Source organism: Lepidochelys kempii, chromosome 2 (assembly GCF_965140285.1).
Source record: "Lepidochelys kempii isolate rLepKem1 chromosome 2, rLepKem1.hap1, whole genome shotgun sequence".
Lineage (NCBI taxonomy): Eukaryota > Metazoa > Chordata > Testudines > Cheloniidae > Lepidochelys > Lepidochelys kempii.
In genome coordinates, this window is record NC_136381.1 from 91,645,807 (window position 1) to 91,673,031 (window position 27,225).

General features: G+C 39.6%; 2 protein-coding genes across 6 annotated transcripts in view; one reads left to right on the top strand and one right to left on the bottom strand.

Annotated features, from left to right (window-relative positions):
- Positions 1 to 8,774, top strand: part of PSMG2 (proteasome assembly chaperone 2) — a 30,321-nt gene extending 21,547 nt beyond the window's left edge. Inside the window, exons 7-8 of one of the 2 annotated variants that reach the window (XM_073331665.2) lie at positions 13 to 64; positions 3,320 to 8,774. In XM_073331665.2, coding sequence (XP_073187766.1) covers positions 13 to 33 — 21 coding nt within the window. In that variant the 3' untranslated portion in view covers positions 34 to 64; positions 3,320 to 8,774. Of the gene's footprint in view, positions 1 to 12 lie in introns of both variants that reach the window. The other variant, XM_073331664.2, reaches the window with a different exon arrangement.
- PTPN2 (protein tyrosine phosphatase non-receptor type 2) overlaps positions 4,401 to 27,225 on the bottom strand; it is a 58,202-nt gene continuing 35,377 nt past the window's right edge. For 2 of the 4 annotated variants that reach the window (XM_073331656.1, XM_073331658.2), the window contains exons 6-10: positions 21,505 to 21,714; positions 19,681 to 19,839; positions 13,327 to 13,520; positions 9,317 to 9,520; positions 4,401 to 4,763 (exon numbers count right to left, since the gene is read on the bottom strand). In XM_073331656.1, coding sequence (XP_073187757.1) covers positions 4,742 to 4,763; positions 9,317 to 9,520; positions 13,327 to 13,520; positions 19,681 to 19,839; positions 21,505 to 21,714 — 789 coding nt within the window. In that variant the 3' untranslated portion in view covers positions 4,401 to 4,741. The remainder of the gene's footprint in view (positions 4,764 to 9,316; positions 9,521 to 13,326; positions 13,521 to 19,680; positions 19,840 to 21,504; positions 21,715 to 27,225) is intronic. The other 2 variants (XM_073331657.1, XM_073331660.2) reach the window with 2 other exon arrangements.

The window sequence follows — 27,225 nt, forward strand, 5'->3', positions numbered from 1 at the left end:
TTTTTCTTTTAGAGAATTAACCACACAAGTTAAAATATCCTGCTCACCTATCTTTGCCATGAAGGTAACAAACTTACCAATTCCTAAATCAATTTGTGAGTCTAGCCTAAAGCTGGAGACCCTTTACCCCATTAGCCTACTCCCTCTCTCCTGGCAGTCTGACTGAGCAAGCCACCAGTGATTCCTACTGCTCTAAGTGGCTGTGCACTGTCTGCGGAGGTGCTACACAGAAGACCTATCAAGCTGGACTGTGGTTTTTTTAATTTTGTTCCACAGCACTGTAAAAGAGACAGCACAGACTCCACCTCTTCCCATGGGCTGCAGAGAGACCAAGGTTAAAACTGTCCAGGTGGATAATCCTTACTAATGACAGCTAGTTTGATTGTTGCCAGAGAAATGCCTCAACTTTCAAATTTTTTTCTTTAAATTTAAGATTTTGATAGGCTTTGCACAACTACCGTATAAAAATAAGATTTACAGGGCTAAGATAATTCAAATTACTAATTACAAAAGAACATGGATTGTACTGTGGACATAATCAGACCACTTCAGAAGTAGTTGTTAAAATCAGTTCTGTTTTAAATCTCCAGGAATATGAAATATTTGTTTAAAGTGTAATCCTAAAACTGTCAGATGTAAATTATGGCTTACACATAGGAACCTTTGATAATTCATTTTCATATTGGTATTACAGTAATGCTGAGATTATATTACATTGTCTGAAGATTTAAGCTAGTTCACTTTTCTCAGACTTTTCAGAATTATCTGGAAATCAGTTTACAAAGAAGTGTTTCATAAGGGAGATGCCTCAGGGTTTAGGAGAGTAGTTCTACCTACTCAAAGTATGTGAGCATTAAAAAGGGTTGCTCTGGAAGGATTCATGAATGACGGAGGTGGCATCTTATTCATAATGAAAATAAAATTGCTCTGAACCAAGAAGTGAATCAACGGTAATGGCATCCAAAAAGACAATGCAGCTCAGAGAAAGAGAAAGGATTAAGTACAGTCACGAAAGAAGACTGTGGGATTGTCAGACTTGGTATTACTGGACAGGTCTGTTTCCCATTTCAGTGTCATGGTTGCTTAGTGAAATGTGGCCAGATTAAAAAGTTGCAAAAAATGTTTATACAGCTTTCTATAGTCCCCATTTTAGAACAAGATATATGTAAATATATTAACAGTGCTTTTCTGTCACTGAATTATCTATAACAAACTTTTGTAGGGAGCAGCTCATGCCTAGCTGAACATTACAGAAGTTTAAGACTTAACTGTGTAAAGGTGGAAGAGGGATACAACTTTAGTATTTAGCAATCAACTTAATTGAAGGCACAAAAAAAGTCTCATTTAAATCAATAGTACTCACATACTTAAGAACTTCATTAGATCCTAGGGAGAGGGTTCACCCTTTGCAGGATTGAATTCAAAATCAAAGTGAAAAATGCTGAGCTGGAGTAGAGACCTGGTTCTTGGGGCTGGGACTTGGAGTAACTTGAATAAAGATAGTGGAGTTATCAATGTAACAGATTAGAATCTGACCTACTGTATTTAACTGAAGCTGCAAGTATGTAGGGAACCAGAATGCAGTTACCTGACTGGGAATTTGGACAAGACATAAGGCTTAACATTCATATAATTAAGAAAATAGTTACAGGTCTTCAATGAGTGCAAGAGGCTACCTGTGGGGAGCAAGTTTAATGAGGTCCTTTAGTACCACAAACTGTTTCTGAAAACCTCTGCAGGAGGGACCTGATCCTGTACATTTATTTATGAATAGTCCCACTGCAGTGGATGTACCTCCTTTTAGATGTCTTAAATCCAGAAGACCAAATTGCAAACTGAAGGTCACAGCCATAGATTGGTTACCCTCACTACTTCCTTCATATTTATTACACCCAGTAGCTTAAATTTAGGCCCTGTTACTGCAATGAGGTGGTAGCCAGTGTTTTACTAGACAGTTGTAAAGCACAAAGGCTCTCCTTGACTGGGGCCTACTACTCATACAAATACAGTAGGGTGCCCTCTGAACTTAGTGGTAATGATATGGATTTGAGGGACAGCATTGGACCTTCAAACAGGCATTTGAAGATCACAGAATAATTGTTCAAATTTTTCATAAAAACAAGGTATCAGCTCAGGATTTTTCCAGCTCTTTTATGTGCCTTGTTCCATGCAGTTTCATTTTGACCTCTTAAAAAGTTGTTTATAGAAAGCTTTCTGTATTTAGCTGGGCCTGTTGAGTAGTTTCAGCTGTTGCAAATCAAAGGGATTGTTTTCTTGAGGCCCTGCAGCAACATCATTCCCAGCAGAACTGAGTGTGAGCTTAAAAGAGATTACTTAATTCTGTATGGGGGACAGTTTTCCTAGATATGTCTCCACAAGGCTCAGCCTGATTGTGTATACAAGTTTTAGTTACTTTAGTACAAAAACAATTAGTAAGAAAATCCTTTCGTTTCCTGTTTGGATAACTCAAACATGTAAGCTACATTTTATCAATTTCCAAAACAAATTCATGCTTAGAACTAGACTTTTTTTCTGCCTCTGCTTAAGTTCAGCATTAAGGCCTTAAAAGAAAGTACTTATCCCACGGTAGGACTAGGACCAGAGTGTATTTTAACTGACTGTATCCAAATTGCCACACAAAAAAAGCAGCTATCTGCATTTCTTTCATTGGTAAAGTATTATGAATATTTATAGTAGCATGATAATGGAACTATGAAAAGTAAGTGCAGATTTTCAGATGTGTAGGCTTATAAGAATCCTACCTTGTAATCATGTTTACTTTATTATCCAATTCATTAATTTAACCTGTTTTTGAAAGCCCTATTAATATGAAGTTATGGTTGAGATTCAAATGCATGGAAGTCATGGGGGGGTGACATATAGAAATATTTAAAGTGGTCTAAAGTGGGTCCTATGCAGTTCACAGCCCTGGGATATGCTGCAGAAGTGTGCTCTTGAATCTGAGTTTTCATTTTAACAAGTATTTATAGCCTCGTAAGTGCAAAGAAAGCCTTGAAAACGTAAGCAGAGTGTAAAGTGAGGTAAATAAGTCTCCACCCAGCCTGAAACAATAGCTGAGACAAGAATAGTTATCTCAAAGATTAAGCCTAAAACTAAAATTATAATTTAGGCCCCAATTCAGAAAAGCATCCTTGATTCAGGACAATTAAACATGCTTTAGTGCTATTTTGAATAGAGATGCTTTCCTGAATTGGGGGCTCAACACCCACCATTAACTATTTCTCTGAGGCTCACTTCAATAGAAACATTGAACTAGATATACTTACCTCAAAATACCTCATATGCTTCCTCACTTCAGACCCAATTCCATCATCACCTCCTCACCCGTGACTACTTCCAAAGTGCAGTTAGATATTGTCAACACAGAAGTCTGCTACAACTTGAAAAAAGTATGGACAGCACAAAATAAATGGAGTATCAAAATAATTTACAAAGCATTATTCGGTATTGATTTGTAGACTTTGCTTTTTAATTCAACAAAACCCTCAATTTTTAAGTTCACCTGAGGCTGCCACAGAATTTCCTGAGGACTGCAGAATCCATGGACCTTGCTGCAGAATTTAGGTCCAGTCTGCCACACAATAGAGGCCTTGGATTAGTGCTAAAACAATCAAGATCAGTACATGGGTTTGAGGGAGTCAGTTAAATTGATTTAACATATTCCGAGTGGCTGGAAGAGAAGGGTGCATGAGGAAAAGCAACTAAGGGGAGGGTATAAGGTACAGAAGCACCTACCCTGATTTACATTTCTGGTCCTTGTGTATAAATGCTATTACAATAATTTTTGTTGAGGTTACTTTGAACTCTAATAGATTCACATATCTTACACACTATCTCTGAATTTGGCATCTGAAATAAAGTTCTGTTCTCTACAGTGATTGTTAACTTGACCATACTGCACAAGTATCAAGGCGTAAATTCAGCAATGTACACAGAATATTAATTTAAAGGCATGAACCCACTGAAGCTATAGAGAGACTCCCATTGGCAGTAATTGGCATAGTGCAACGGTTATGCTTGTGGGAAATAGAAGTTTGAGATTTTAAATGGACAAATAAGGAAATCAAACCATATCATCATATGGCAACTTTCTTGCACTGGATTTTGCAGAGCATCTTGTGCATAAAGACTAGAACAAACATGGAAAGAGTTACTGAAGCAAGTATTCAAGTATCCTTGTTTTCATTTAACTGGAATGTTTACAAAACAAGATTTGGAAAACAAGAGGTAGAGTTCCTAATGGAGGCTACCTCAATACTCAGCATCAAATTTGTAGTTTTCCAGTTCGGTAAGAAAAAGAAAGCCTCGAGATAAATCCCAATTTTCTTGTAATACTGTTTAATAGGTTTTCCCTAACATAATGCGCACACAACAGTATGTTGTCAATTTAAAAAAATATTTAATGCTGCCAAAAACATATAAAAATACAATAAAAATGGCAGTACAAAGTATTTTCTAGTTTATTTCTTTTACATCTTTCTACAGTTAATACAGGCATTATAAAAACCACAAAAGACAGCAAGTTATTTTGTTTCGCAAAGTAGCATGCTGGTGGTGTTCTTCATCCCCTGGATGTAGTTTACGTTGTAAACAGATAATTATGAGGCCTTCTTGGTATTTATCAGACCTCACTTTTGTTCCCGGAGAGGGGTTCATATCTTGCCTTGCATGTCAATAGTTTGCAATTTATAGATGTAGAATATTCACAAGTCTTGGAGGTTTAGATGTCAGTCAGTCTCGGCCTACGACATACAACGCAAAACAAAGTCACCGATTCAGTAAAGACTAAAAATCAATAGACTAAGGGCTTGGAAGTCACTATAATTATAAGGCAAACCCCCAAACTGGTAATTTGTTCCAATTTTTCACATTTGTTTCTCAGACTAAATTACTCCATTACTGTCAGTAGTAAAACTGTTTGAAATGCCAAATCTTTTTCAGAAGAGATACTATAGATAAGGCAAATGCACGCTGGAGATCCCCAGTCCAGCAGGTCACAAAAGCCCATGCCCAACTTTAAGCATGTGAGTAGTCCCATTGATTACAGTGGGACTGAGTATTTTGCTGGACAAGGACGTAATAACTGCTCTTTGAAATCTGAATGCCAGTCCTGTTTTATAAGGCATAGTTCAAAGCAAAATGACATTCCAAGTCTAAATTCACTTGTCCCAATCAGGGAATTCCAAAATTGTAACGTTTTTAATAAAGCAAAGCCTATATGACGAGAAACAAATTAAAAGAACCAACATTCATAAACCCACACTGATTTCTTCCAGAGCACAGTAATCTTTTCTTAAACTTAATTGACAGCATCTTTAAAAAGGTTTATTTTTCCACATATCAGGCCTTTTAATGCAAATAAAGACTCAAGACAGATGAAATATTTTGAACACATTTATTTTCAGTACACAAGAGTGAGATTGAGCTGAAGCCAATGAAAAAACAGCTTTAAAAGGCAGGAAGACTATCACACAATTATAAACTTTGCCAAATTCCACCCTGTAGTTTAAATCACTTGTCCACAATGACAATTTTCCCCATGAGTTCTCTCAATCAATTTACATAAGTTTCTTGTGTAGTCATCCAAAAATCTGACGTTTAAGTCTAATAAATGAAGAGGTACACTAAATAATTTTATTGGCCTCTTTTATACTTTGAGACGATGTAGTCTTTTTCATACCCACCCCCATCACACACACTTGCCTTTTTTATAATGTCCATTTGCACTATACTGTTTATTTTTAAAATACAGTGTTAAAATAAAAATACATCAGTTTATGAAATGGAACATGTAATGTTCCAAAGGTTTAATTAAGTTAAAGTAAGTTTCATTTGCAAATTAAATTTCCCTAAAATGCACGTGTAATTTCTCCAAATCTTTACTTTAGACTGTATTTAATTATTGCTATTGGATAACTCCTGCTCAACAAGTAAAGGGGAAAATATTTAAAAGACGGAGGGGCACTCAACACAGTAAGTGGTGCCATTGCAAACAACAGATTTTCCCCTGCCAGAAAAATATAATTGAATAGAAAACCATAAGAACTTATTCCAATCCTTATAAAATAGAATGTGCTACTTATAACGGAGATTCACATGTACATTAGTGATTACTCGTTAAAAGGCGAACGAGATTTATATGAAGCTAATCATCTGAATGTCAGCTTTAAAGTAACCTAATTAAAAAAATAAGTTCTACTATGCTCCAATTATCTGTAATTATTCTGGGAAACAATACATGCAGGGGAAAAAGGATCACAGTCAAGATTTGAATCAGAAGGTCAACAGCATTTCAGAACTAGTGCCCCAATCAGGATTTAATATTTCAGAAGTAAAGACGGTTGTCTCATGTGCTCATGACTTAACTGCCATAGAAACAACAAAGTATGCACAGCCTAGATTTTGCACACCTTCCTGTAAAGTGCTATGAACTAAAGACAAAAGAGGAAATCCTGACTCCACTAAAAAGTCAGTGGGTATTTTGCCATTATTTTAAATGGAACTAGGATTTTACACAAAGTTCCTTCCTGGAATGTGATAAAAGGCTTCATTCTAAGCTTCTTTCCCAACCTCATACTGCAGCAGATCGTAGTTTAAAATATTTTTGCCTGTCACTGGTGTGATCCTTAAAAATTGTTACAGCTTGGTTGTTAATGATGCAGCCAAACCAACCAAACACAGCTTATCCATGAATTACCAAATACATTTACAAATGCTACTTTGTGGTGTGGAAAGGAGTGAACAGAATGTGAGCACACATGAACATTCCCAAGCAAGTCTTCTTGGGGTCTGGGCAATGTAGGAGACAAAGTTTAGATGGAGTCAGGTAAAAATTCAAATTAAGGTCTTCAAAGATGCATTTAGAGCTTGTCATCAGAGGAAAACAGAAAAGGCTTGGAAAAATCCTGCTGCTGAGTCAGGAGATAAATGGAGACTTGCAATTTCAGAGAATGGGATATTATCTATCTTCGAGATGTTTTTTTCTTAACTGTTTTCCTTTAAGCACTTTAAGATATGGAGATCTTATTTACTTTTATAATAGTACTTCATAGCACTACATACATTTTCCCATAAACGAAACCCAGTCGTTTGTAAGACACTTTACAACACTTAAAAGTTTTAATTGAAAGAAATATGGGCAGATTGAGGAGTAAGATATATGATGGAAAGACTAATGCACTTGCTTTAGGCTAGGGGTTGATTAGAGTTAGAACAGCTGAAGGTTTAAAAAAAAAAAAAAAAAAAAAAGATATTTGTTGGGACAAGACCTTCCTAAACACAAAATCTTCACTCCCCCCAGATTGCTTAAGGTCTTGAATTTAGCATTCCTGAACTTGGTTGTATTATCCTTAAAATACCTACTTACAACAAGTAACCAAAATTTACTATATGTGCCAAAGCAATTACTAAATCTTGGCTCTGCCATGGCTCCAGTACCAGTTGCAATCTTGTTTTAATGGCAGTCTTAAAGAAACCCAGCTCTAAACACTGTAAGACTCCACCATCTGAAGTCTCATTATTCTACTAACACCAGGGGAATTCACTATTCACACTACCTGGAGTTACCTGTGTAAATCTATTGCACTTCTGTGAGACACTCCTCAAAAGTGTATGTTGTTCAGTCATCTAACTGCAGTGCAATGAAATAGCAACTCAGTTTCAGTCCCATGTTTAACCCCCTGCTACTGAGCCTGCAGGTGGCTGGAGACCTTTCAAAATGTTTTATTAAGGAGATCACATCATTATCCCCATTTTACACATTTGGAAACTGAGGCAGAGAGGTAGGGTGATTTGTTCAAGGTCACTCAGCAGACCAGTGGCAGAGCCATGAATAGAACTCAAGTCTCCTGATTGCTTATCCAGTGCTCTATCCACTAGGCCACACGGCCTTCTTCCTTGGAGGAGAATGAGTTTGACAGCTGCATAAAGGAACCTATACAATGGGAAGGAAGTTAACAATGGAGCTGGGAAAAGAGCTATTTTAGATACACTTTTTTGTACAAATAGTGTGAAGTTTATGATCCATCTCAAAGTGATCTGAAGGTAAAGAAGTACTTCCTTCATCTGCTATTCCTCATGAAGTGGTTAACTATTGTGTTTATTATGGTGCTAGGCAACTTACATAGATCGGGCATCCTTGATTAAGACTACGTCACAGTTAACATCTTATCAAATAACTGATAATATTCATCTATATTCTGTAGCTAATACTTTCAATTACATTTGAAACAAGTTTTTCACGAAGTTAAACCAGTTTTAAGTTACCTTCAGTGTGCCATTATTGATATGTGACAGATTTTTATCATTACATGGAATAAAACTCAAAAAAAAATCAGTAAGATGAGACACAAAGTATCACATTACATATTTAATGAAATGTCAGAACTTTTAACAAAACTAGAGCGTCAGACAGTAGCTGAAGTCTGAATACAGCTTCCATGAATCAGTTTAACAATTTGCCTCTAAGTCTAGGGCTAGCAAATAGCTTTATTAAAAAAAACCCATAAGCAATTTCAAGCTTTTTTAAATAACTGCAAAAACAAAAAATAAATAAATAAAAGGAATGCAGTGTACAGAGGAGAAACTGAAAAGTGCTTCATCAGAACCTTAGCTGCTCATATCCAAAGTCTCAAAATCTTGAAATGTGGGGAATGGATGCACTGTGCACAAATTATGCTTTACATTTAGTTCCAAAATCAAATTTTTTTGTTTTGGTCAAATAAATTTGTACAAACTAAGCTTTTAAAAGTACAGTTCGCTACAAAAAGTAAGATTAAATATGCAGTTATAAAATATATTTATCCTGGGTCATAAGAATATAAAATGTTGATGCCTATGTCAATAGTACATTACACACATATAAGGATAACTTCTTTGCATTAATAATGTAAATGATACCACGCTGTTTATTGCTTATGTCAGGCATGTAAATTAAAACCCAGACAGCCTCGATCGTTAAATCTTCATGGCTCAGGGTCCATCTACTAGATTCAGTGGAATACCATTTTTAAAAGTATATAAATACAGTTACACAAAGTTTGTACCTGTTTATTTAACAAATGAACAACTTTATTCTGGGTAGCAGTCTGCTGTTTGGTTTCAGAAGTACCTGCTGTGAAAGTCCTGAGATGCTGACTGTGATAAGTTTACACCACTTATCTAATTTGTGTCTAACCTGCACCAATTTTAGGTGTAAGGAGTTTGCTGCTGAAAGTCAAACTCCCTAGTGATTGACTTGCAGCAAGATTAGTTGCTACCGTAGACAGGCTCACAGTGCAAATAAGTGTTTACTTACAAGGAATGTTCTTGAAAATACAGTTTCCAGCAAGAATAAGCTCCAGCTAAAATGACTGTACCAAACCCAATCTTAGTGAGAATAGGTTTCCAATATAACCACCTTTTTCTTTTTCTTTCGGTCTCACTTAGCTTCTGTTTCATCTGGTGCACCTTCTGGGCTGTGTGAGCTTTTCTATCCTCTCGTAGCCGTTTCCGAACCGTACTAAAAGAGAAAAAACTAAATTGTAGAACAGAAGTAATTCCTCAAGAGATATTAGGAAAAAACCCCACAATCCAACCCAACACACAGAACAGTTAACCAATCTGTGCTGTTTATGACTAAAACAATGAAGGAGGGAATGTTGATGAGAATGGTCTTTGTGCTACTCTAATTACCTGAACAGTTTAATTAAATACCCATGCTGTTTTAACATTAAGGTTGCCAAGTCAAACATCAAGAACTTAGGAAACACGAGTTGCAACCTTAATGCTGCTCCCTCTTGCCTACTGTATATGTATTTTCTATATTAATATATAATATATAGAGTATACCAAAAAAGCACACATTGAGAGCATCTTCACTGAAGAGATAACTCAGGCTCTTTCTTGGTTGTTGCCTGCAACCCTCCTACCACACACACAAAACCCTCTCATGAGTTTAGTGCAGGGGTAGGCAAAGTACAGCCTGCGAGCCATTTTAAGCCAGCCCCTGCTCCGGCCAGCGCGCTGGGTCCGGGGCCTCACCACACGGCTCAGCCCCGCTCTGGCCAGGGCGCTGGGTTGGGGTCGCACCACGCAGCTCGGCCCCACTCCGGCACTCCAGCCGGGGTGCTGGGTCAGGGTCGCACCATGCAGCTCAGCCCCGCACCACGCGGCTTCTCCACTCTGGCTCCTACGCACTCCAACGGGAGCTGCAGGGGCGGTGCTTGCGGATGGGACAGCGTGCAGAGCTGCCTGGCTGCACCTCCACATAGGAGCCAGAGAAGGGACATACCAATGCTTCTGGGAGCCTCGAGGTAATCGCTGCTCGGAGTCTGCACTCCCGGGCCTCTCCCCATGCCCCAGCCCTGATCCTCCTCCTGCTCTCCAAACCCCTCGATCCCAGCCCGGAGCACCATCCTGCACCCCAAACCTCTCATACCCAGCCCCACCCCAGAGCCTGCATCCTGTCCCCAACCCCAACTTTGTGACCATTTATGGTCCGCCATACAATTCCTATTCCCCGATGTGGCCCTTGGGCCAAAAAGTTTGCCCACCCCTGGTTTAGTGGTGCTTTCAGTCTGGGCTGGCAGGCACATCTGAAGCTTCAGGCTAAAACCAGCGTGATACTTTCCATCAGACTGATAACCCACACACTTCCCAGTGAGGACACAGGCTAAATCACTTGATGCCTCCAGTGTCTTGCCACAATTCCCCCGATACCCAAAAGGACAAACAAGTTCTCCCACAACTCACTGGGAAAGATCAGAGCAACTCAGTTTACTGCAACAGAAAGAACCCTGGGACATGATCCCAAAGGTCTTAGCAATGCACAGTGGTGAGTGCAGAATCGGTGAGGACACAGTAACTCAAGTAAGACTTTCTTCTGTGGCCACTCACACCAGAAGCAAGCTAACCCAGGTGCTCAGCCTCAGATTTTGATCACCTGAGTTAACAAGGCTACAGTGAAAACACACCCACAGGCTACTTGTGCCTTCAAACCACAGCAAACCTCCTACTGAGAGCAATGGGAAGTTGGTACAAAGATGGAGGATAAAATATGGCCCTTGTGTACTCCAGTTTGCAAAGGTATTGAGCACTAACAGCTCCCACCGACTACAGTTGAGCCTATTCGTGTGCACAACTTCTGAAACTCACACCATAAACTTCTATTTAGAGAAGTTAGCATTGCATTTACCTCTGTGGTAAAAAACTGATACCACGTACTTGTAGGACCATTACTATTTCTGCCCTTTACAAGCTAAGCAGTCACCTGATTTGTGCATGTGATTGTAGTAATTGCTCAGTTGGTGTGTAAGTGTGTATCTAAGGCCACATCTACACTTGGAGCACTTTTATCACTACTGTACCAGCAAAAGCACTCCTGCTGTGGATGCAGCTATACTGACAAAATGGGGTTGCCAGCCTGCAGGATTGTCCTGGAATCTCCAAGAATTAAAAATTCATCTTTCGTTAAAGATCACGTCATGGGATGAAACCTCCAGGAATACATCCAACCAAAACTGGCAACCCTATGGCAAAACTGACGTTTGTATTGGCCTAGTAAAACCGTCCCCATAAATGAATGAAACAAGCTATCCTGATATAAATGCCATTTTGCTAGTACACTAGAACCTTCTGCCAGTACAGACACATTGGTTAGGGATCACATTTTCACACCCATGGCCAATACTGCTCTTCTGGCAGAAGTCTGTCGCTTGTATATTGCTACAAGCGCACACCTACAGTGCTACAACTATGCTGCTGTAGCGCCTTACCATAGACACTTAAGCCTCAGCTACACCTAAAACTCAGGTCAATCTAGCTACATCACTGAAGGCTGTGAAAAGTTTCACATCCTGTATGAAGTAGTTATGTTAACCTTCCATCAACCTAGATGCTGCCTCTCAGGTCTACACTAAACCCTTACTACAGTGACAGAAGGGTTTTTTCTCATTGCCATAGGAAATCTACCCCCGAGAGGTGGTAGCTAGGTCAGTGGTTACCCAGCTGCATCTATAGCATGGGTTAAGTTGACCTAACTACTTCACAGAGTGTGAAATTTTTCACAGCCCAGAGCAATGTGGCTATGTCGACCTAAGTTTCAAGTCGAGACCAGGCCTTAGCCTTTTTAATCTGAAAGTCTGAAGTCTTAATGAACAGAAAGCTCCAAAGTTAGCAACTCAATGAGATGGAAGGGGTAGTTCAGTCCTTTAAGCTGTTCTTCCGGAGTGTGTGCAGAATGACACTTGAAACCTTGTGCTGTAAGCCTTTCTGTTCCCAGCCATTTTGTTATTTTCTCTTTTCTTCTTAAAGCTTACTTATTTAAAAGTACTGAACAGGGAATAACTAAAGTGGTATCAAAGATTTTATTCAGCCATGTCTAAGACCATCTAGGGAACACACCCCATCCTTGCCCCCACTCAAGGGACAAATTATCTGGGATTAGAATTTCTCCAGGATAGGGTTGCCAACCCTCCCAGTTTCGCTGGAAGTCTCCCGGAATCGGGCTCTATCTCCCAGAGGCTACTGAAGCCAAAAATTGGGAGATTTTAGGCTGCTAAACGTCCAGCAGCGTTGTGGGGCTAAGGCAGCCTCCCTGTTTGCCCTGGCTTTGTGCCAGTCCCCAAAGTGGTAACATGTCCCTGTGGCCCTTGAGGAAACAGGGGGTCTCTGTGCACTGTCCCCGCCCCAAGCTAGCCAATGGGAATTGCAGCCAATGGGAACTGCAGGGGCGGTGCCTGCAAATGGGGGCTGTGTGTGCAGAGCCCTCTTCACCCCCGCCCCCGCAAGGGACATGTCAGCTGCTTCCAGGAGCAGCGTGGGGCCAGGGCAGGCAGGCAGCCTGCCTTAGCCCCACAGTGCCGCTGACTAGGAGCCACCAGAGATAAGCACTGCCTGGGAGCTGGAGCCTGCACCCATCACCCCCTGAGCCCCTCCCCCCCATGGAGCCAGCACCCCAAGCCACCTTCCACACCCCAATCCCTTGCGCCAGACCGGATGCCCCTCCAGAATCCAAACGCCCTCCCAGATCCTGCACCCCCTCCTCCACCACAGAGCCTCTCTCACACTCCGAACCCCTCGGCCCCAGCCCAGAGCCTGTACCCCAACCCCTTGTCCCAGCTCAGTGAAAGTGAATGAGGTGGGGGACAGCAAGCCACAGAGGAAGGGGGGGATGAAGTGAGTGGGGCGGGGCCTCAGAGAAGGGGCGGGACAGGGCAAGGGTGTTTGGGTTTGTGTGATTAGACCATTGGCAACCCTACTCCAGGATAAGAGGATTTTAAAAAAAACAAAAAACTACACCCCCAAGGCACTTTCCATGTTTCTTACCTTTCAATGCTTCCATCCATGATATCCTGCACTTTAGTGGACAGTTCAGTATTTATTTTCTCCCCAATTTGCTCCTGTTTTTCTAAGCCAACACTATTCCCATTGTACTTCTCTGTATTTACTCTGGTTGGGTGTGGAGGGGACTGCTCAGAACTTGGTGCTTGGTCCTCCTTAGAAAGTTCCTTCCACCGTTTCTGAATGAATGAGAACACGTTTTTGAACAACATTTCTCAACATCGTGAAAGTTATATCTTTTTAATTTACATTTTTATTTATATGATCATTCTTGTTTATTCAAAGTATATAAAAACTAATTTCTAGATAAAGTAGTAAGCAACACCGCGATACCCTTATTTACACTGAATAGAGAACAAAGTACACCCATCAGTCTTAGCTTCAGGTAACACTAAAACCTAGACTCATTTGAGGGAAATTCGGTTGTTAGAAAACAACTTGAAGGTCAAGTAAAGAGCAAAGAAATTTGTCCAGGATTAACAAAAATTTGCAAGTCAAAGTTAAGGCTGCGAACTCATGGCAATAGAAGAGGTAAGGCTCTTGGGCATGACAGAATACCTGCAAAAAATCTCTAAAAGTGGATCTGATCAAACAGATAGGTATTACAGAGAAGCCAATATGGTTAAGAGCAAGACACAATACCACAACAATTAAAAAATGCTAAATTATTATTCAAGAAAAAGTATTACAAGTGACAGTGGTGTAACTAGATCTCTTTACTGTTTGCAGGAGACAAAATATTGGCAAGAGCCCTTCACAAAAGATTACTAGACATCAGATGTGAAATGTGTTTTTTTTTTTTTCTTTTCTTTTTTTTTTAAATCAAAACAGTCTCTTATATGAGCTTTGCTGCTCTACAACTCCATGTAAATCCAAAGCTTTTGTAATCAGCCACCTTGGTCATAAACCTGTGTAAAATCCAGAGAACTGGATAAAATGTCCAAAATGACCTGACAACTACAAGAAAACATGGCTGTACACGTCCATGTGACTACACAGTCCCTTTGGAATTTCCAATAGTTTTAAACAAGGATACTCTTTTTTTTTTTTAAATTCCTTGTAGCAGTGTTTAATGAACCGGTATGCCTTGCTCCTGTGTCGACAGATTAGATTCCCCTCAAGAAAACAAAACCTTTTATTTGTGTGTATCGGATGTGTCAGAAGTGGGAGTCCTTATTAAAAAACTACATATTGCGATCAGCATTCGTCATCCTCTCACAGGAAATCCTGCAGATTATGAAGTGATGAGAAAATTAACTTTGTATTGGTAACCTTGCTATGGATTATTGCCTGATGAGCTCAAAAGAGGATCCTAAATGACTCCAGGAAACCTAAGATTTCATTTAAACAAGTGTTTACCTAGCTACCCGTGTTTTATTTGTGGAGATAGATCTCAAAATGCAAAGTTTGCTAGGGAGTCTTGTCATTGGAAAAAGGAGAATTTATCCACCAAGAGTGAAATTATTATTCAAGCAAACTTTTACTAAATTGAGATACATAAGTGACTGACACTGGTTAGAAACCTATATTAAAACCATTTCCCCCTCCTTCCCAAAAACCACAGCTTGAGAACACTGTGGATGTCAAAAATGAAGTTTATGGGATTCGTCTACACCATCGTGGAAATGTTTCCCTGCTCCACTGCCCCACTCCGTGAAAATGCTAGCACCACTTCTAAAACCTCAAAAAGTGCTCACACTGTGTGGGCCTGAAGAGATATGCAGGTAATATATGATATATTTAAATAAAAAACAGTTACAGGTGATAGTATGGTCTTTTATCAACATTGCAAGACAGGGACAAGGAAGGTGCCAACAGATTAAAGGGGGGAAAAAAGAGGTAAAAATAAGTTTCATTAAGTAAAGTTCACCCACCCACATCACACATCTTCAGCAGGGTTTGAAACCTGAACCTTCAGCACTGCAGCAGAGCATTACCACTTGAGCTACAGGACTAACTACATTAGCAGGCAACAGGAGGAGGCGGTTATCCCAGGAGAGAAACAAACAGACTGCTAGCACCATGTACTAAATCCAGGAGATCGTCATGGGGAGTATGGCACCCAGGCTCTTCAACCCACCACCCAAAAGGTCCTGCTCTGCGTGGAACCTGCAGGAGAGTGGAAAGGAGATGGGATGCTGAGATCGTGTGCCAACTCTCCTGCCCTTCCTCACTGCTCTGGCAGCTTCCAGTACAGCATGTGCTGTGTTGGTATCAGCAATCTCTTTACGGATGTTCATGCCACAGTTTCCCTGAGGATCACAAGCAAGAGAAGGGAAATGGGAATTGAAGAGTTCATATTTCAGCCAAACTTACATGGAATTTCGTGGGATGAGGAAAAAGCACTTCTCTAGCCGAAGGGTTTCTCCCTACTGAATTTTAAAGGCCTGCTGTAAACAGAAATGTTAAAGCTTTCCAGAAAAAGAGTTAGGCAACTACACAGAGAGGTTGAGAGCAACTTCCACTATACTCATATTTACTGGAAGAATGCTTACACAGTAAGCTGTTTAATTAGATCTACGTGGGCAGGCCCCTGAGACTTCATGATTACAAGTTCTGAGCATAAGACCTCAAAAATAGGAGAAGTTAACACAAGAGGAATGGAGTTGGTCTTAACCTTCGCTAAGACTGTCTACACCCCCACTTATGTCGGTATAACATATACTGCTTAGGGGTGTGCCACCCCGTGAGCAACGGAAGTTACATCAACTTAAAGGTCGAGATGGACAGTGCTATGTCAGCGGGAGAGCTTCTCTCGCCGGCATAGCTACCGCCACCTATTGGGGGTGGATTAATGAAATGGATGGGAGAGCTCTCTCCTGTCATCTTAGAGCAGCTACACGAGAGAACTTACAGCAGTGTGGCTTCATCAGTGCAGCTGCGCCATGTAAGGCTAAGTTATTTCTTTCTGGTCCCAGAAAGGCAGTCTACATTAAAATGTTAGAGGTTTTTCATGTACTGTTACAAATAATAGCTAATCGGGCTAGAGAAATGTTCTCTAATCCCTTCCATTTTCAGTTGAATAATAACTAGTTTCACTGTTGATGCAACATGCCCTACCACAGCAACATCAAAGCTGAAACTGTAACTAAACCGACAGGTAGCAAGCAGGTGCCTGCATAAAGAGAAAACAACTTGGAAGGAGGAAAGGGCCTGTGCACACATTCAGTGCTGTTACTTTTAAGCCTACCCAGAGATCCTTCTAAACAAACGAGAGCAGAAAAATCCATCTGTCTTTTTTCAAAAGACACCAAAAATCCACTCACATTTCATGCTTCTCTATTGAAAGGGTGTTTTAAATAAAAGTTCTGGATAAAATTTGTCAATTAAAACAATTCAAGTGGACACTGGGTCTCATCTGCACTCCAATTTTTAAAAAGCTCTTCTGGAACAGAAGAAGAAAATCCAAATTTACCATTTGATAAGTATATCTGAATAAGACCAAATTTATGTCCATATTTCTACTCTGTTGTGCAAGTAACTTAAATCCCTCACATACAATAACTCAAGTAACAATTTCCTCCCGTGGCTATAGTTAAGCTAAACAAACATTTTTAAATAAATTGTGAAGAGCAGCAAGGAAAATTCAAATTAAAGCTGATCTCTTCGTTTACCCAAAAGCTCATGAAGTTCTTAAATGCAATGGGATCAATTATTTACCAGCATATTTTGAAATCACATTGGGACATGTCAAGGATGTGACATGCTTAACATTTAATTTTTTACTTTTTTCCCCTTAGAACATTCAGTTCATTCCAAGACTGACAGAAAAAATTAAGAACAGTATTTGTTCAACACTTGTTAAGAATAGTACACTTGCGAAAAAAGTCTTACTTCCATTTTTCCTAAAATGTGGGAGGAGTTAAGTTGTATACAACTGATAACCAAGAATAATTTAAAAAAATACTAATATCCAATAAAAAGAAAAGGAGGACTTGTGGCACCTGAGAGACTAACAAATTTATCTGAGCATAAGCTTTCGTGAGCTACAGTTCACTTCGTCAGATGCATGCAGTGGAAAATACAGTGGGGAGATTTATATACACAGAGAACATGAAACAATGGGTGTTACCATACACACTAACAAGAATGATCAGGTAAGGTGAGCTATTACCAACAGGAGAGCGGGGGCAGGGGGGGGGGGAGACCTTTTGTAGTGATAATCAAGGTGAGACATTTCCAGCAGTTGACAAGAATGTCTGAGGAAAGGAGTGGGGGGGCGTGGGGGGGAGGGGCGGGGAGGAGGAATAGTTTTACTTTGTGTAATGACACATCCACTCCCAGTCTCTATTCAAGCCTAAGTTAATTGTATCCAGTTTGCAAATTAATTCCAATTCAGCAGTCTCTCGTTGGAGTCTGCTTCTGAAGTCTTTTTGTTGAAGAATTGCCACTTTTAGGCCTGTAACTGAGTGACCAGAGAGATTGAAGTGTTCTCCGACTGGTTTTTGAAGGTTATAATTCTTGATGTCTGATTTATGTCCGTTTATTCTTTTACATAGAGACTGTCCAGTTTGACCAATGTACATGGCAGAGGGGCATTGCTGGCACATGATGGCATATATTACATTGGTAGATGTGCAGGTGAACGAGCCTCTGACGGTGTCCCCTGAATAGCTATGTGGACACAGCTGGCAACATGCTTTGCTGCAAGGATAGGTTCCTGGGTTAGTGTTTTTGTAGTGTGGTTGCTGGTGAGTATTTGCTTCAGGTTGGGGGGCTGTCTGTAAGCAAGGTCTGGCCTGTCTCCCAAGATCTGAGAGTGACGGGTCACTCTTCAGGATAGGGCCAACAAAGAAAATAACAGAATGCCACTAGCCATCACCTTCAGCCCCCAATTAAAAACCTCTCCAACGCATCTTCAAGGATCTACAACCTATCCTGAAGAAGGACAACCCATCACTAAATTTGTTAGTCTGTATCCACAAAAAGAAAAGGAGTACTTGTGGCACCTGAGAGACTAGCACAGCTGCTACTCTGAAACCTGTTAATATCCAATAGTTATTCTAAATTTTGAAAGCTAGAGACTGACAATAGAGAATAAATCTTCTGAAATTTTTTAAAAAATTACACGAAAAGTCTCCAAAAGTTGCATACAGCTTACTCCAAAATTCACACATCATTTCAAAAGAAGACTGTAAAAAGTATGTATTGCTGCCAAAATTTATACTGAGAAATTGATACAATGGTCCATAAATTCCTCAGGGCCTCAAGAAATGCACATGCTAAAAAGGGAGAATTCATGTCAGTTTAAAAAACAAAGTATCTCAGACTATTCAGTAATTTGACTGACACATTACTAAAAATTCAACAAAAAATGTGAGGTATGGCCTTTGGTATACAAAGCAGCAAGATGTTCAGGAAGTGAACTCCAAGTTCTGCCAAAAGCAGCTTGCAGTAAATGACTGCTACTTCTAAGTGTGTCTTTGGGCTAAAATCATTAATGGTGGCAACAGTTAAGTATAGTCATGATGCTGGTCATAAGGCTGTGTCAGAATACAACCACCTAGTTCTTACATAGCGTAAGTGTGTACCTTGCACCTATTTGGTCTTTAGTGGTTGTGTAAAATTTATTTACACACAAGCACAAAATGTGCATTGGATGGAAACATTTGACAAGACAGCTGTAATAAACATGCTTTAAGTTATCTACTCCTCCATCCTATTTCTGAAAGCAGAGTAGGTTTGTCAAGTTAATTTACACTTGGTTACAGTATGTGGTTTTTTCAGCAAAATAAAAAAACCAACATGATCTACCATACAAAAAGAGTTCTGTGTCTCCTTGACAAGGCGAAGCTATTTTAAAGTGTTATTACCGGAAAGCACACTGAAAACAAAGTCTAGAACTAGTGACTTGTAAAACTTGAATTTTTTGAACTGCATTAAATAAACCCAATTAATCTCATCGAGCTGGTTATACTGACTATCGCTGGTTAATCAAACAGTAAAAAAAATGTTACCTGGTAGCAAACTTTAATCTTCAGCAGCAGAATATTTTATTAACAGATAAAGTATGGATAATTCAGGGAGAAAAGACCCTTGTTCAATTTCACTTGGAAACATGACATTTCTTTTGGTTTTTAAAAAAGCTGATGATACGGATTTAACCTTCCTTATGTTAGTACAGAGTATGCCTGCCATATATCACAGAGCAGGGTACTAAAACACAGAATTAAAAGTTTAGCTGAGACACACACTTCAATGCTTGATTAAGAGAGAAGTTTATCTGCCTAACCAATGCAGAAATGCTAAGAGAACATCAAATCGAATCACCCATTGATTTTATAAACACTGCAAATTTGGATTATTACAGTAGATTCAGTTTATTCGAAAAACATTTACCTGTATAGTTGAATCCCCCATGATAAATTTTGCTCCTTCTATAATAGCCATATACGAGAATCTTAGCTGGTCAGGTGTCTGAATAAGTCCCATGCGATATTTTCTCATATCCAATAATACTTGCTTAATGTCTACAGAAGAAGGGTCTTTTTTTTCCATCTGTTTAAAAAAAAATCTGGTTAATTATATGAAGAGTTTTGACCTATCTGTGAAAGTGGGACAATTGTTCTTTAAAAGTACCAAAAAATAAGGAAAATTTTAAACACATACACCTCTACCCTGATATAACGCAACCCGATATAACATGGTAAAGCAGCACTCGGGGTGGGGTCTGTGCAGTCCGGCGGATCAGCACATCAGCATGTCTGGCTCCGACACGCTGCTCTGAGTGGCGTAGTAAGGGTGCCGAGCTGGGGCCGAGGGGTTGGATAAAGAACAGAGGGTCTCTGGGGGCGGTCAGAGGACAAGGAGGGTTGGATGGTTTGGAGGTTCTGGGGGTGTGGACAGGGATTGGGGCAGTAAGGGGACAAGGAGCAGGGGGGTGGGGTGTTGGATGGGTCGGGGGTTCTGAGGGGTCAGTCAGGGGGCAGGAACTGACTATTAATAATGGAAATACTCGAGGCCAAAGCAAGTTTGATGTAACGCAGTTTCACCTATAAACACGGTAAGATTTTTTGGCTCCCAAGGACCGCGTTATATCAGGTTAGGGGTGTATTGAGTTATACAAATTTCTACTGAACAATATATACATTCATCTTTTTACCACATTTCTGTTATAACTGTATGAGAAATAACATCTGAAACAGATTTCTAAGTTTTTTTCTCTCAAGAGAATAAATCATTTAAATACTTTTATGTAACACAAAGATAAAAGTTAAAATACAACTGGAGATTAGTTGAAATCCACAAAAGCCAATATGCTAGTAACAATTAAAGCCCTGAGTCTTAATACACTTCTACTTGCCTAACTTTACAAATGAATGTGTTTAAGTTGCAGGATTGGGGCATAGTAGTTCAGAGTACTAGAACTTGGTATTTAGTTAAAAAGACAGACACATTCAACAGAAATATGGGACAATATGTGCGCAAAAAAAAACAGTGGACTAAACCATTTGCAAATTTGGGGCTTTACACGGACTGGCTAATACCATTATAAACACACTGTGAAAAACAGTGCAGTATGTATTACATGCTATATGTCCAGTAACTGAACTAATGATTATGTCCTTTTAAAAGTAATTTCCCCCCTAAAGAATCAGGAACATTAATCTGATATACAGACAATGTTTTGGAATAGCTATAGTGGCTTTTCTCTCAGAGTGTTAGCTTTATATAAACACTTCAGATTTAATTTAATTTTTTTTTAAGTTACAGGAATACTAGAAGGACCAAAGAAGCCAACAAGCTTCATTCTATTGCACCATTTTTCTATCTATATTGCTCTTTCCTTTAAGTGTTGAAAATTAGAAAGCAAATTCCACTTCTAGACAGACTTTGATCCAACAAGTTTCAGGTAACAGTGAAGAGCTAAGGGCAAAGTTACAAATCTCTGAAAATATGGTTTATAAAGACTAAGACACCTTAAGATCACCAGTCTGAAAACAGGTCTATATTTCTACTCATCCCACATTATAAATATAAAGAAATATAAATTTTCATACATTTATTTAAGCCATCAGAATAAGTGTCAGAGAAACTAAGTAGCTTCCACAGGGTCTTCATTTACCTTCACAAATGTGTGGCTTATTTCCAGGTATCTTATTTGCTAGGAGTTCTCATCAAAAAGCTCAAATATAAACCAAAAGCCACCATACAAACACTTACCAGGACAAGACAGGTGTCTACTAATGAAAATGTGCCAGAGCGTCCTATCCCTGCGCTACAGTGAATTATGGCAGGTCCATGTTCAGGACTCAGCGAACCAGATTCTCTGACTTTAAACAAGAAGTTGAGAAATGAAGCTGGGGACTCAGGGACTCCAAAATCTGGCCACGTAGTATAATGATAATGAGATATCATCCTGGACTCACCACTCTAAAAGTGAAAAAAAAAATTTTTTTTAAAAAAAAAAACAAAACGAACAAAAAGGATACCTCTGCTTTTGGAGAATTATTTGTTTAAAACTCATCCATCAGTAAAGGCCAATATTTTAAACCTCTCGGTCAGACAGACACAAACTGCTTGCTTAAAATTTGCACCCTTAGATTGTTCCCAACAAAAAGTTAACACTAGGACACTTCTTCCGGCACCAGGTCATTATTTGTGACCGACACCTTAGTTATATTTTGTTTTTCATTTTAAAAGCATTTAAGATATCTACACAGATCCCATTCCCCCAAACCCTAACATTACTAAAATACTAACAGCACTTTTCCCCTAAAACTTCCCTCTAACTACTACTAGTGGAGCTCAACTGATGCTCACAGCAAGAGCACCAGTATGGACAGGGACTGCCAGCAGTCCAGCAGACTGCCAGCATTTTAAGCTGCATGTTGTTTATGCCTACTCTGAGCTGTGTTTAAAGTGCCAGTAGCTGCTGGAACCTTGTCCATACTAGCATGGCCACTGATGGTAGCAACAGTGGGAAATTGTATGGAAAAGTCCTACTGTAGGCAGGGCTTTAAAAGGCCCATATGTCAGAAAACCTTAGATATCACTTCTGCTGGAGACACTCAACCTTGTTCCATATATAAGTGGATGGAAAGGCTATTTGTATTATGCAATGTTTTCCTCCTTCCTTGGCTGAGCTCTGTGCCAACACACCTCCCAACTGCATTAACCCCAGGGAGCTTCAGGAACCAGCTTTGACTACATTTCCACTAGACTCACTGAGACCTAGGTGTTCAAGCTACAGGGGTTTTTTTGTTTACTCTGGACGCAGTTTAATTATGGATATTTAGGATTTTGGAATCTCAAGAAATCAATTTCAGTACCAAGCATCTATTTTTCCAATACTTTTCCCTGAACTTCCCCAATGTTACCGACATCTTATTTCTAGGTTTCCTTTAAACGATAGCTAGACCTCTATACATAAAGTGAATAGTCAAAAAGATTTAATAAGATACCATTAAAGCTGAAGTATTTTTCTTCAGGTCAATGACAAAATAAATTGTGTCCTGCAAAATGGAAACTAGAGAGATCCTCTCCTGGTCAGTCCATTGCAAGTTTCTATGAAGTGCAGATTTACTCGAAAGTGACTTGAAATAGCATTATTCAGTTCCTGTTTGTTGTGCTGCAGTAACCTAACATTTGTTCTGAAAACTAGTTCTTCCAGTTACAGCTTTGGCCCTCATTTAGGGCCTGATGCTGCAAGGTTCGAGCACCCTCAACTTCCACAAAAGGCAGTGGACATTGAGCATGCCAAGTACCATAGAAGTGCAACTCAACCATCTTGTAATACACCTTGAAGGGGACAAAAGAATCTTTGTAGTTTGTTCCTAAACAATATATACATTCACATATATTCTGTTGATGCACAAATCAAAATAAATAGAATATTCCTATTGCTACAGCAAAGCCAATACAAGCTCCAGCTCCTTCTCCTGAACTTGTATTGGCTTTCCTGTACCAACAGGAATATAGTACAGTAAAAATTAGTCTTTGTTCAAAGAGATTTGATTTTGAACACACAGAGTATATCTATTGAGTAAGGTGCCATTTTTCTACTGCCACTTTTCAGAGCAGAACTATAATCCAAGACCCCAGTCCTGTAATTCTTTGTGCACGGGTAGCCTGTGTGTCCATAAAGAGCCCCACATAAATCACCTGTAAGCAACAAAATTGCAGGTTAAAGGACTTAGGGCTTCCTGTGAAGGAATATTTTTGAGGCAAACAATCACAAAGTTTGCATTGTGTAAATATTATCTGCCATATAGGACTACATTTTTGAAACCTGAAATAGATTTTTCTTCTGTAGGAATATAGTGATTTTTTTAAATCAATATTTGTATAAGGCAAAGGCTTAACACTAGTATTATTTATGTTTTTAAAAGCAAGCATTTTTACCAGTAAATTATCCCCAATATTTTGTATTTACCCAATATCCAAGGAGAAACAAAGCAATTAATTTTCCTGTTAATTTCTTACTTTTTATAAGTATACACACACACACCCAAATTGACTAGAAAACAATTCACTGCTTGAAAGACAAAATGATCACTCAAAACAAGACATTTGCACATTTCCATTTCACAACTACAAATTGTTTTAGCTACCCAGGAAAACATTCCAGGGTAACCATTGGATACTTGGAGAAAAAATACCTTTAAAAACTATAAAAACGTATGAACACATTTTGAGTTTTTTAATTATTTCTCTTATTAGTAGGCTGGTATAACATTCCACATCAGCTGTTAGACCTAGTTGTTGCCTTCTAGTCTTTTCATTTCTATCAACCTCTTTCTAGAATCTGTTAACAGCTTATCTATTAAGGCCATGCACTGGCTATTGTTATTGCTTCTGTGCATGCCACCAAAATCTGGGTGAGTTACTATGCTTCCTCTTGGCCCAGCTCTTAATCTTTATTTGATTTTAACAGTGCATCAGGGCAACTCTAATACTCCAGTTTCTATTCTGGGGTTGTACAGATCAGGGATTGGCAACATTTGGCCTGCTGCGTCCACAGGTTCAGCCCATCGCGGCTCCCACTGGCTGCAGTTTGCCGCTCCAAGCCAATGGGGGCGGCGGGAAACGGCGCAGGCCAAGGGATGTGCTGGCCGCCGCTTCCCGCAGCCCCCATTGGCCTGGAGCGGCGAACCGCAGCCAGTGGGAGCTGCGATCGGCCGAACCTGCGGACATGGCAGATAAACAAACTGGCCCTCCCCGCCAGAGGACTTACCCTGGTGGGCTGCATGCCCAAGGTTGCCAATCCCTGGTATAAAGTATGAGATTACTTTTGGGGATATTGGAGGATAAATGGATTTATGGTTCATCCAAAAATTCTCTTTACATTGGTAAGTGGTCCAGTATCCTTTTAATTCTGGCTCAGTCTTTAAACACTTCCTCTAGATAGACTGACTGTACAACCTGTTGAATCACCTCTGTTTGTCACAACAGTTTCATGCAAGGCAAAACTGGCTCAAATGCAGTCCTCATCACTTTGCAACCCCAAACTTCTCAAGACTGTGTAAGATACACACTTGTTCTCACCTAACCTGTCCACAGGTTATCCCAACAACTATGTATGGGAGGGCAGAGATCTAGTCAAGGAAAACATATTTTATAACCCAGTTTCTAATCTTCAGAGAATTTTAGTTTCCTCACCAGCTTCAACAGATGACTGCATAGAAATACTGCTAGACCTGTAAGCTTCCTGTCTGATTAAGAGGTACATCTCTACAATTCATAAAAAAACCAAAAGAACAAAAACAAAACAAAAAAAAAACCTGCACAGTTAATCATGCAATCAGGCAACCAATATATTTACACCCAAGGTTTAAACTCATCTCTTCAGTTCATCCCTCATGATTTTAAGGAATGGTAGGATGGAGAACAGCAAAATAAAGATAATGGATTTCAAGAAGGCAGACTTCAGCGAACTCAGGGAGTTGGTAGGTAAGATCCCATGGGAAGAAAGTCTAAGGGGAAAAACAACTGAAGACAGTGGGCACTTTTTCAGAGACATTATTTAAGGGCACAAGAGCAAACTATCCCACTGCGTAGCAAAGATAAAAAGTATGGCAAGAGATCACCCTGGCTTAACCAGGAGATCTTCAATGATCAACGATCAAAAAAGAGGCCTACAGAAAGTGAAAACTACGTCAAATTACAAAGGATGAATATAAACAAATAACACAAGTATGCAGGGACAAAATCAGAAAGGCCAAGGCACAAAACGAGATCAAACCTAGCTAGAGACACAAAGGGTAACAAGAAAACATTCTACAAATACATTGGAAGCAAGAGGAAGACCAAGAACAGATAGGCCCATTACTCAATGAGGGGGGAAAAAAATAACAGAAAATGTGGAAATGGCAGAGGTGCTTAATGACTTTTGTTTCAGTTTTCACCACGAAGGTTGGTGGTGATTGGACATCTAACATAGTGAATACCAGCAAAAATGAGGTAGGATCAGAAGATTCTAAAATAGGGAAAGAACACATTAAAAATGACAAACAAATCAGATGTCTTCAAGTCACCAGGGCCTGATGAAATGTGTTGTAGAATACTCAAGGAACTAACTGAGGTGATATCTGAGCCATTAGTGATTATCTTTGAAAAGGCATGGAAGACAGGAGAAATTCCAGGAGACTGGAAAAGGGAAAATATAATGCCAATCTATAAAAAGGGAAATAAGGACAAACCAGGGAATTACAGACGAGTCAGCTTAATTTCTGTACCCAGAAAGATAATGGAGCGAATAATTAAGGAATCAATTTGCAAATATCTAGAAGATAATAAGGCGATAAGTGACAGTCAGCATGGATTTGTCAAGAAAATATCATGTCAAACCAACCGGATAGCTTTCTTTGACAGGATAACAAGCCTTGTGGATAGGGAGGAAGCAAGGAAGCAGCAGACATCGTATATCTTGACCTTAGTAAAGCTTTTGAGATGGTCTCGCATGACCTTCTAAACAAACAAACTACGGAAATGCAACCTAGATGGAGCTACTGTAAGGTGGGTACAAAATTGGTTGGAAAACTGTTCCCAGAAATTAGTTATCAGCAGTTCAGTCAAATTTTTGCTGATAGCTTTCTTTCAAACTTGTAAAGTTTGCGGACAATACCAAGCTGGGAGGTGTTGCAAGTGCTTTGGAGGATAGGATTAAAATTCAAAATGATCTGGACAAACTGGAGAAATGGTCTGAAGTAAATAGGATGAAATTCAGTAAGGACAAATGCGAAGTACTCCATTTAGGAAGGAGCAATCAGTTGTGCACATAAAAAATGGGAAATGACTGCCTAGGAAGGAGCACTGTGGAAAGGGATCTTGGGGTCACAGTGGATCACAAGCTAAATATGAGTCAACAGTGTAATGCTGTTGCAAAAATGGTGAACATCATTCTGGGATATATTAGCAAGAGCGTTGGAAGCAAAACACAAGAAGTATTCTTCCGCTCTACTCTGCTGATTAGGCTTCAACTGGAGTATTGTGTCCAGTTCTGGGTGCCACATTTCAGGAAGGATGTGGACAAATTGGAGAAAATCCACAGAAAAGCGACAAAAATGATTAAAGATCTAGAAAACATGACCTATGAGGGAAGATTGAAAAAACTGGGTTTGTTTAGTCTGCAAAAGAGACGACTGAGGGGGGACAGGATAACAATTTTCAAGTATGTAAAAGTTTGTTACAAGGAGGAAGGAGAAGAATTGTTCTTCTGATCCTCTGAGGAGAGAGCAAGAAGCAATGGCTTAAATTGCAGCAAGGGAGGTTTAGTTGGACGTTAGGAAAAACTTCCTTACTGTCAGGGTGGTTAAGCACTAGAATAAATCGCCTAGGGAGGTTGTGGAATCTCCATAATTGGATATTTTTAAGAGCAGAGATTTTTAAACACCTAACACTTACTCCGGCCATGAGACAGGGGACTGGACTTGATGACCTCTC